Here is a 12,001-nt window from a genome sequence, read left to right as displayed (position 1 = left end):
TAGCCTTTTAGATCACAATGATTAAGATTACATGGACATCCTGATCCTAGGTCAGCACACCTACTCAGAGATGCTTGATACATATGGCCCCATATACGTCTGTTTTAAAACCTCACTCCTCCCTATCCAACAGATGGACATGGACCACTCACAGACACAGACACGTCAGACCAGACCATTGTCCTGAGCTGCCTGAATGACAACACCTATATGAATAAGTAGGCTGTGTAAGGGATATTTAAACAAAAAGGAGAATGATGTAGTGCTGCATCAGATGACCTGGCCTCCACAATCACCCGACCTCAACCCAATTGAAATGGTTTGGATGAGTTGGACCGTACAGTGAAGGAAAAGTAGCCAAGAAGTGCTCAGCATATGTGGTAACTCCTTCAAGACTGTTGGAAAAGCATTCCAGGTGAAGCTGGTTGAGAGAATGCCAAGAGTGTGCAAAGCTGTCATCAAGGCAAAGGGTGGCTACTTTGAAGAATCTAAAATATATTTTGATTTGTTTAACCATTTTTCAGTTACTACTAGAGGTCGACCGATTAATCGGCATGGCCGATTATTTAGGGCCGATTTCAAGTTTTCATAACAATCGATAATCGGCCTTTTTGGATGCCAATTAATGGCATATTACATTCCAATCCACGAGGAAACTGCGTGGCAGGCTGACCACCTGTTACGCGAGTGCAGCGTCAAAAGGACCTTGTGGCTGCAATGAGCCAAGGTAAGTTGCAAGCTAGCATTAAACTTATCTTATAAAAAAAATAATAATAATTCTTCACATAATCACTAGTTAACTACACATGGTTGATGATATTACTAGTTTAACTAGCTTGTCTTGCGTTGCATATAATCAATTCGGTGACTGTTAATTTATCATCAGATCACTGCCTAATTCAACTTCGCCAAACGGGTGATGATTTGATTTAACAAAAGTGCATTTGTAAAAAAAAGCACATTCCGTTGCACAAATGTACCTAACCATAAACATCAATGCCTTCCTTAAAAACAATACACAGAAGTATATATTTTTTAAACCTGCATTTTACTTAAAATAAATACATGTTAGCAAGCAATATTAACTAGGGAAATTGTGTCACTTCTCTTGTGTTCAGTGCAAGCAGAGTCAGGGTATATGCAGCAGTTTGGGCCGCCTGGCTCGTTGTGAACTGTGTTTCTTCCTAACAAAGACCGTAATTCAGTTGCCAGAATTTTACATAATTATGACATAACATTGGAGGTTGTGCAATGTAACAGGAATATTTAGACTGATGGATGCCACCCGTTGGATAAAATACGGAACGGTTCCGTATTTCACTGAAAGAATAAATGTTTTGTTTTCGAAGTGATAGTTTCCGGATTTTACCGTATTAATGACCAAAGGCTTGTAATTTCTGTGTGTTTATTATAATTAAGTCTATGATTTGATATTTGATAGAGCAGTCTGACTGAGCGGTGGTAGGCAGCAACAGGCTCATAAGCATTCATTCAAACAGCACTTTACTGCGTTTGAGAGCAGCTCTTTGCTTGACACACAGCGCTGTTTATGACTTCAAGCTTAATCAACTCCCAAGATTAGACTGGTAATACTAAAGTGCCTATAAGAACATCCAATAGTCAAAGGAATATAAAATACAAATGGTGTAGAGAGAAATAGTCCTATAATTCTATAATAACTACAACCTAAAACTTCTTACCTGGGAATATTGAACCACCAGCTTTCATATGTTCTCATGTTCTGAGCAAGGAACTTAAACGTTAGCTTTTTTACATGGCACATATTGCACTTTTACTTTCTTCTCCAACACTGTGTTTTTGCATTATTTAAACCAAATTGAACATGTTTCAGTATTTATTTGAGACTAAATACATTTTATTTATGCATTAGGTCAAAATAAAAGGGTTCATTGTTCATTCAGTATTGTTTTAATTGTCATTATTACAAATACAGTTGAGGTCAGAAGTTTACAAACACTTAGTTTGGAGTCATTAAAACTTGTTTTTCAACCACTCCACAAATGTCTTGTAAACAAACTATAGTTTTGGCAAGTGGGTTAGGACATCTACTTTGTGCATGACACAAGTCATTTTTTCAACAATTGTTTACAGACTGTATCACAATTCCAGTGGGTCAGAAGTTTACATACACTAAGTTGACTGTGCATTTAAACAACTTGGAAAATTCCAGAAAATGATGCCATGGCTTTAGAAGCTTCTGATAGGCTAATTGACATAATTTGAGTCAATTGGAGGTGTATCTGTGGATGTATTTCAAGGCCTACCTTCAAACTCAGTGCCTCTGCTTGACATCATGGGAAATCAAAAGAAATCAGCCAAGACCTTAGAAAAACAATTGCAGAACAAGTCTGGTTCATCCTTGGGAAAAATTTCCAAATGCCTGAAGGTACCATGTTCATCTGTACAAACAATAGTACACAAGTATAAACACCATGAGACCACACAGCCGTCATACCACTCAGGAAGGAGACATGCACTGTCTCCTAGAGATGAATGTACTTTGGTGCGAAAAGAGCAAATCAATCCCAGAACAACAGCAAAGGACCTTGTGAAGATGCTGGAGGAAACAGGTACAAAAGTATCTATATCCACAGTTTAACGAGTCCTATATCGACATAACCTGAAAGGCCGCTCAGCAAGGAAGAAGCCACTGCTCCAAAACCGCCATAAAAAAGCCAGACTACGGTTTGCAACTGCACATGGGGACAAAAATCGTACTTATTGGAGAAATGTCCTCTGGTCTGATGAAACAAAAATAGAACTGTTTGGCCATAATGACCATTGTTATATTTGGAGGAAAAAGGGGAGGCTTGCAAGCCGAAGAACACCACGGGGGTGGCAGCATCATGTTGTGGGGGTGCTTTGCTGAAGGAGGGACTGGTGCACTTCACAAAATAGATGGCATCATGAGGGGGGAAAAGTATGTGGATATTTTTACTAGGATTAAATGTCAGGAATTGGGAAAAGACTGTGTTTAAATGTATTTGGCTAAGGTGTATGTAAACTTCCCACTTCAACTGTATATGTAAAAATCGGCCAATTAATCGGTATCCGCTTTTTTTGGTCCTCCAATAATCGGTGTCGAAAAATCATAATCGGTCGACCTCTAGTTACTACATGATTCCATATTTGTTATTTCATAGTTTTGATGCCTTCACTATTATTCTACAATGTAGAAAATATTAAAAATAAAGAAAAACCCTTGAATGAGTAGGTGTCCCAAACTTTTCGACTGGTACTGTACATCAATGCAGCACAGTAGCACAGCGAAAGAAAAAATGTGGGTTTATGCTCCGAGGAACCTCTCTATTCAGGACAGCAGCTATAACACTGCTCACTACTCAGAACCACAGAGTTATCTGTACAGGACATCACCTGACCTGACCCACTGATCAGTCACAAGATGGGGCACAGCCAGCCACAACACAACCTCGCCAGACTTACACTGCAGTACTGACAACATTAGGCTGCAGTACTGACAACATTAGGCTGGGCCTGTCCTCACTATCAGTAGTACAGCCCAAGTTCAAAGTTTTCATGAGTCTGGAAGGCAGTGCTCCTTTACCTCCTCCACTACACTGCAGCCTGAAAGAGTAATTATTACTCAGTGGAGATGACACAGTGAAACCATTGTTCTAGTATTTATAAGTGATGTCTTTCACAGACACTACTACTGGCTTCTTGGTCTGCCTTGGGAAAATCTGATTTGTCTCGAATGTACAAACACATCTATTGAACAGGCCAGTGATAAATACAAGATCACCCAGAGTGCAGAATAAACAGCCCCAGGGGGTGGAAGTGCTTTAGCCAACTGGACCCCCCCCCCCTATAGACTCTGTATTTACTAGGCAATAGAATGGTAATAACTGCCTGGAAAGTATATACCCAGTTTAAATCATAGTGCGAGATGGTCGCCTCGCTTCACGTTCTTAGGAAACTATGCAGTAATTCATTTTTTATGTATTATTTCTTACATTTTTAGCCCAGGAAACCTCAAGTGTTATTAAGTCTTATTACATACAGCCGGGAGGAGCTATTGGATATAAAAGCGATGTTAATTTACCAACATTACGACCAGGAATACGTCTTTCCCGAAGCGGATTCTTTGTTTGGACCTCCACCCTGGACGTGGGATCTTATCCCAGAGGCCAACCCAAGACAACACGGTCGCTGCAGGAGAAGCAGACGGAGCAGCCTACTGGTCAGACTCAGAAGGCGAGCACACCGTCTACCGCTTCCTAGCATATTAATTGCCTATGTCCAATCTCTAGACAACAAGGTGGACGAAATTAGGGCACGAGTTGCCTTCCAGAGAGACATTCTCTGCAACATTCTCTGTTTCACGGAAACATGGCTCACTCGGGATACGTTGTCAGTCAGTACAGCCACCGGGTTTCTCCATGCGTCGCGCCGACAGAAACAAACATCTCTCTGGTAAGAAGAAGGGCGGGGGTCTATGCCTTATGATTAACGAGTCGTGGTGTAATCATAACAACATACAGGAACTCAAGTCCCTTTGTTCACCCGACCTAGAATTCCTTACAAGCAAATGCCGACTGAATTATCTTCCAAGAGAATTTTCTTAGATTATAGTCACAGCCGTGTATATCCCCCCAAGCAGATACCTTGACGGCCCTGAAAGAACTTCACTGGACTCTATGTAAACTGGAAACCATCCTGAGGCTGCATTTTTTGTAGCTGGGGATTTAAACAAAGCTCATTTGAGAACAAGGCTGCCTAATTTCTACCAGCACGTTGATTGCTGTACCCGCTTGAGCAAAACATTGGACGAATGCTACTCTAACTTCCGCAACGCATACAAGCCCTGCCCTCCCTTCGGCAAATCTGACCATGACTCCATCTTGTTGCTCCCCTCCTATAGGCAGAAACTAAAACAGGACGCGCCCGTTCTTAGGTCTATCCAACGCTGGTCTGACCAATCGGATTCCACGCTTCAAGATTGCTTCGATCACACGGACTGGGATATGTTCCGGGTACCCTCGGACAATAACATCGATGTGTACGCTGACTCGGTGAGTGAGTTAATTAGGAAGTGCATTGGAGTTGTTGTACCCACTGTGACCATTAAAAGCTTCCCTTACCAGAAACCGCGGATTGATGGAAGCATTCACGCAAAACTGAAAGCGTGAACCAAAGCATTTAATCATGGCAAGGCAACTGGACTCATGACTGAATACAAACAGTGTAGCTATTCCATACACAAGGCAATCAAACAAGCAAAGCATCAGTATAGAGACAAAGTAGAGTCGCAGTTCAATGGCTCAAACACGAGACCTATGTGGCAGGGTCTACAGACAATCACGGATTACAAAAAGAATACCAGCCCCGTCGCGGACATCGACGTCTCGCACCCAGACAAATTAAACAACTTCTTTGCCTGCTTTGAGGACAATACTTTGCCACCGACAGGGCCTGCTACCAAAGACTGCAGACTGTCCTTCACTGCAGCCGACGTGAGTAAAACATTTAAACGTGTTAACCCTCGCAAGGCTGCCGGCCCAGACGGCAACCCTAGCCACATCCTCAGAGCATGCGCAGACCAGCTGGCTGGTGTGTTTACGGACATATTCAATCAATCCATATCCCAGTCTACTGTCCCCACATGCTTCAAGGTGGCCACCATTGTTCCTGTTCCCAAGAAAGCTAAGGTAACTGAACTAAATTACTATCGCCCCGTAGCACTCACTGTCATCCTGAAGTGCTTTGAGAGACTAGCCAAGGATCATATCACCTCCACCCTACCTGATACCCTAGACCCACTGCAATTTGCTTACCGCCCCAATAGGTCCACAGATGACGCAATCACACCTCACACTGACTTAACCCATCTAGACAAAAGGAATACCTATGTAAGAATGCTGTTCATTGACTACAGCTCAGCATTCAACTCCATAGTACCCTCCAAACTCATCATCAAGCCCCTATCCACATTGACGGGACAGTAGTGGAGAAGGTGGAAAGTTTTAAGTTCCTCTGCGTACACATCACGGACAAACTGAAATGGTCCACCCACACAGATAGTGTGGGTGGAGGCTGAAGAAATTTGTCTTGTCACCTAAAACCCTCACAAACTTCTACATATGCACAATCAAGAGCATCCTGTCGGGCTGTATCACCGCCTGGTGCGGCACCAGCACCGCCCTCAACCGCAAGGTACTCCAGAGGGTAGTGCGGTCTGCACAATGCATTTCGGAACTGTCGGAACTAGAAACACAAGCATTTCGCTACACTTGCATTCACATATGCTAACCATGTGTATGTGACCAGTAAAATGTGATTTGATAGTGGAAGCCTTTCTCTCTCATCTCTTCTTCACTCCTCTTCCTCCCTCACTCCTCTTCCCTCCCTCCCTCCCCTCCCTCCCTCCCTCCCTCCTCCCCTCCCTCCTTCCCTCCCTCCCTCCCTCCTCCCTCCCCTCCCTCCCTCCTCCCTCCCCTCACTCATCTTCCCTCCCCTCCCTCACTCATCTTCCCTCCCTCCCTCACTCCTCTTCCCTCCCTCCCTCACTCCTCTTCCCTCCCCTCCCTCACTCCTCTTCCCTCCCCCTCCCTCACTCCTCTTCCCTCCCCTCCCTCACTCACTCCTCTTCCCTCCCCTCCCTCACTCACTCCTCTTCCCTCCCCTCACTCCCTCCTCTTCCCCTCCTCCTCTTCCCTCCCCTCCCTCCCTCACTCCCCTTCCCTCCTCCTATTCCCCTCCCTCCTCCATCCTCTCTCCCTCCTCCCTCCCCCCCTCCCTCCCCTCTTCCCTCCCTCCCTCCCTCCTCTTCCCTCCCTCCCTCCCTCCCTCCCTCACTCCTCTTCCCTCCCCTCCCTCCCTCACTCCTCTTCCCTCCCCTCCCTCCCTCACTCCTCTTCCCTCCCCTCCCTCCCTCACTCCTCTTCCCTCCCCTCACTCCACTTCCCTCCCCTCACTCCACCACCCTCCCTCCCTCAGTCCTCTCTCCTCCACCTATCTTTTGTTAGTTTCCACTGCTGAATCTAAAAGTAGCACACTCTCACGGTGTGTGTGTGTGTGTGTGTGTGTGCGTGCGTGTATAGCTGTATGGAGATGGTGGAATCATGTGACAGCATCCTACCCTGGGAGGCTGACGTGATCACTCTCTCTACGTGAGCAGCAACAGGACTGACAGTCAGGGCAGTAATAGAAGCCTGAATAATTCAACCCTGCATTTTCTATTCTAGATCTAGTCAACTACTCTCTCTCTCTCTCTCTGTCTAATCGGAGACTGGAGGGAAGACTGTTAGTTTAGTTTCTTCCATCTCCAGTGCTGTACCAAGCTGACTGAGATTGTCGAGGCTACATCCTGGTTCTGAATAGTTGACTGGTTAAGGTTCAGGACTGCCTATCAGGACTGAGAGAAGTAAAAACATACAGTATGTTCAAGGTTCCAGGTGTAAGCATCATCTGTCCCACCATCTCAGCTCCCCTGGTTTGCACTGTGCCAAGAACATCAGAGCAGAGATAACTGTCTGTGTGGTACTTGTCCCAAGCCTAGGGAGTGGACAGATGTTGTCGTTGAGGTTTTATATTTATACAGTGGATTGTTTCAAATAGATACAAAATATGAGCTAAGTGAGTTAGAGTCAGTCACCCTGGATAAGTGCATCCATGAAAGAAACAGGCATTATAATAATAATAATCACTAGACAGTCCCACCAACCCAGAGGAAGCACACAGCCGCACCCAACAGAACTCTCTCTGATTGGTGGAACAGCTGGTTGCCAGGAGAAAGACAAGGGGATTACCCAGGGGGCCACCAGCTGTGGGTGTGTGTGTGTGTGTGTGTGTGTGTGTGTGTGTGTGTGTGTGTGTGTGTGCGCGCGCAATTGGACAGAGACAGAGAGGCCTAAGCTCTGATTGGACAGAGAGAGAGGCCTAAGCTCTGATTGGACAGAAAAAGAGGTCTAAGCTCTGATAATACGCTGGGAAAGTAATGACATCACAAGCCCTGAAAATGTCAACAAAAACAAGCACTGGAGACAACCATCACTTTCTATCGCTATAATAGATTATTGTCTTCCAACTTTGTGGCTGAATGATATAGGCAAATGGGCCAGGTTCCATTATGCCAGCTCAGATCCAAACCTGGCCCAAATATATACTATATATCCCCACTGACCATCCCTTTCAGTGGCCAATGGCCATGATGTCATCATACTGTGTTTCCCATGAATGATGATGTCATTCTTTATTCAGTCTTCAAATCAAATTTCATTTGTCACATGCCCTGAATACAACAGATGTTGACCTAACAGTGAAATGTTTACTTACAAGCCCTTAACCAACAATGCAGTTTTAAGAATAATACGTGTTAAGAAAGTATTTACTAAAATAAACTATAGTCAAAAATAAATAAATAAAACATTTAAATTGAAAATAGAATAATAACAAATAATCAAAGAGCAACAATAAAATAACAGTAGTGAGGCTCTATACAGAGGGTACCCGTACAAAGTCAAATCTAGGCCAAGTCCTACAAGCGTGATATTGTATAGTAGTGTTGTGTATAGTGGTGGTATGTACTACCCACATTTAAAATATACAAACTTACTGTGTTGTTTGTTACATGTTTTATTTGACTAGTAGGCAAGTCAGTTAAGAACAAATTGTTATTTACAATGACGGCCTACACTGGACAAATCCGGACGACGCTGGGCAAATTGTGCGCCACCCTGTGGGACTCCCAATTACAGCCGGTTGTGATACAGCCTGGTTTCGAACCAGGGTGTCTGTAGTGACGCCTCTTGCAATGAGAAGCAGTGCCTTAGACCGCCGCGCCACTCGGGAGTGTAAAAGGGGAAGATGAAGATGTGCAAGGACATGCACTCAGTGCAAATAAGTTACAGAACTACAAGGGCTTGCTATTTGGAGCCTACTATATAAACCTTTATAGACTTCATTATGTTGGCGTTGGTGAGGTGTGTCCAGACCAGGGAATCAAAGTCCATGGCTCTGTCTGAACACTGACTAAAGGTGGTCATACCTCATCTAGTGCTTATTCTCTTCTGGCCTAGAGTGCAAATATGAAAAGATGGCATGATATGACATGTACAGACAGTTCTTTTAAACCAATTTCCCCACAGATCAAGGAAAGGGATTATGTCTAGAGAGAACAATATAAGACTTCTTTTTTTTAAAACTTCAAGCACCCTTTTGTGTGGGAGGCATTTCCTTCTTTTGTCATAACAGAGTGGCACCCATTTCATTATCCTTATCTGGTGTCAAGGGTATGTCCCACGTGGCACCCTATTGCCTATATACACCCCATAGAGCTCTGGTCAAAAGTAGTGCACTACATAGAGAATATAGTGACATTTGAGTGCAGACAGATGACTACAGAAAACAAACAAACTGCCATTTCCTGAATCCACTTAGTAATGGGCCAGTGGTGGTAACTTTAACCAGATATTTTCAGAGATAATAACTCCTGTAGCTACCTAAGTGCACTACACTAATTTGAAGAAATGTATGTCACTACCCGCCGTTATATCAACATGAACAGACATTGTAGCTACAGACCGTACAAACATCTACTAATGTAACAGTGGTTATGAGTTCATTAAATGTGTTGTGTCTGAATAACCGCACTTGGCTACTCTAGTCTTGTAACGTACCGCACAACAGTCTTGGTTTGACTAAATAAATCACCTGGGCCCAGCGGCGGTCATCGGAGCTGGCTTGTCAGTGATCTTGTTGATGAAACAGTTACAGTAGCTAACTAGTCAAATGCTGCACCATCTTTGCGTCTGGGTGTAGCTAACTTTAGGCCAGATAATCTGCCACTGCCATCTCAGCTGGCCTAAAGTTAGCTAGATATGAACTCCCAGCAGGTGTTGAGTGTTAACTGAAAAATGATGAGTATTTATTTTGAACGCAACGTTAGCTGGTGTTGTTGGTACTGTAGTTAGCTCGCTAAAGTTAGCTATAGCACTTTTGCCTGTCATTGTTGTTGTTGGATGACAGCTGACTGACCAGCTACAGTAGCTAACGTTACCTGACACGGCAAGATTAGTTCATTGCGACGACAAAAGTGGACTCGGTAAAGCAGAGGAAATACAGCTAGTTAACGATACAAACGTGACTGGCTAGCAATCAATGGTGTCCTGTTTCCGATCGGTGATGGTGTGGGTGAACTAGCTTAGTGCTAACGTTGAACTCTACACTGCTGATGCGGGTGGACAGGTAGGTCAGTTAGCCAGCTAGCTACGCTAACACACTAGTGACACTGCTGGCCGAGCCGATCACCGTGTCAATGGCGCAGCGCAGACTGTCACAGAGGACACTCGCTTGCAGACAAAAGAAATATGACAAACCAACTTACCCCGACGACCACATGGTCTTCCCCTTGAAACTTAGGTATGTATTTGTCCCCTCTGGTCACTTCTGAACTATTCAAGGGCCTGAAACGGCACATCACTTTGATGGTGCACTCCGCCGGTACGTCGGCCATCTTCCACGATTTATGGATGAAAACTCACAATAAAAACACTGAAGATCCTCCTTCTAGAGGCGGTTGAGGGAGAGAAGAGGGCGGCACGGACCCTCAGTCCCAATATGAGACTAGAATGGGCTCAGATTTTCAACAATGAATGGCTATTTTCTTCTAGGGTGTGCTAAAAACACTTCATATCCAATGTGGAAGCCATGATGCCGGTGGATCACTGGCTGCTCACCCCCTCTGTCCGTGGGACCCATATACCAAATTACGTCACCACAAAATCGTCAACACTCCCTCTGATGTAGCTACTGTACACTATCCAGTCTAGTCGATTATGTTTCTGCAAGTTCATATCATTGACCTATATAAATGAATATACTATGGCAATAACCAATCAAAAGACTAATTGTTGAGATCAGTTATTACTTAGCTATTACTCATGCATGAAGAGATAATGTTGGCTTTTCTTGATGGCAATGCATGGTTATTGATTATCCAATATTCCCTCAGATCGTATGAATGATGCTAATGCATGAGTTTGTTGTCATTTAAAGTATTCGCACCCCTTCACTTTTTCCACATTTGGTTGTGTTGAAGGCCTGAATATGAAATGGATTAAATTGAGATTTTATGTATTTGGCCTACACACAATACCCCGTAATATTTTCCAATGCCTCACAAGGAAGGGCACCTATTGGTAGATGTATTTTTTTAAGCAGACATTGAATATCCCTTTAAGCATGGTGAAGTTTTTAATTACACTTTGGATGGTGTATCAGTAAACCCATTCACTACAAAGATACAGACGTCCTTTCTAACTCAGTTGCAGGAGAGGAAGGAAACCGCTCAGGGATTTCAACATGAGGCCAATAGTGACATTAAAACAGTTATAGCGATTTATGGCTGTGATAGGGGAAAACTGAGGATGGATCAACAACATTGTAGTTACTCTACAATATTAACCTAAATGACAGAGTGAAAAGAAGGAAGCCTGTACAGAATAAAAATATTCCAAAACATGCATCCAGTTTGCAGTAAGGCACTAAAGTAAAACTGCAAAAAAATGTGTCAAAGAAATTAACTTTAAGTCCTGAACACAAAGCGTTATATTTGGGGCAAATCCAACACAACACATCACTGAGTACCAGTCTTTATATTGTCAAGCATGGTGGTGGCTGCATCATGTTATGGGTATGCTTGTCATTGGCAAGGATTAGATTGTTTTTTAGGATAAAAACAAATGGAATAGAGCTAATTACAGGCAAAATCCTAGAGGAAAACCTAGTTCAGTTGGCTTTCCTGTGTCTTATACACTGGGAGACAAATTCACATTTCAGCAGGACAATAACCTAAAACACAAGGCCAAATATACACTGGAGTTGCTAACCAAGACGACAATGAATGTTCCTGAGTGGCCTAGTTACATTTTTTTACTTAAATCGGCTTGAAATCTATGGCAAGACTTGAAAAGCAGTTGATCAACAACCAATAATGTGCAAATATTGTACAATCTAGGTG

At 43.6% G+C, this 12,001-nt stretch overlaps 1 protein-coding gene across 2 annotated transcripts in view; it reads right to left on the bottom strand.

The window, feature by feature from the left end:
* LOC112260874 (kinesin-1 heavy chain-like) overlaps positions 1-10,722 on the bottom strand; it is a 43,831-nt gene extending 33,109 nt beyond the window's left edge. For both annotated transcript variants that reach the window (XM_042329037.1, XM_042329038.1), the window contains exon 1: positions 10,367-10,722. In XM_042329037.1, coding sequence (XP_042184971.1) covers positions 10,367-10,495 — 129 coding nt within the window. In that variant the 5' untranslated portion in view covers positions 10,496-10,722. The remainder of the gene's footprint in view (positions 1-10,366) is intronic.
* Positions 10,723-12,001: the final 1,279 nt, after the last annotated feature.

The sequence above is a fragment of the Oncorhynchus tshawytscha genome, linkage group LG10, assembly GCF_018296145.1.
Source record: "Oncorhynchus tshawytscha isolate Ot180627B linkage group LG10, Otsh_v2.0, whole genome shotgun sequence".
In the NCBI taxonomy this organism is placed as follows: domain Eukaryota; kingdom Metazoa; phylum Chordata; class Actinopteri; order Salmoniformes; family Salmonidae; genus Oncorhynchus; species Oncorhynchus tshawytscha.
This window is presented reverse-complemented; position numbering and strand designations above follow the sequence as displayed.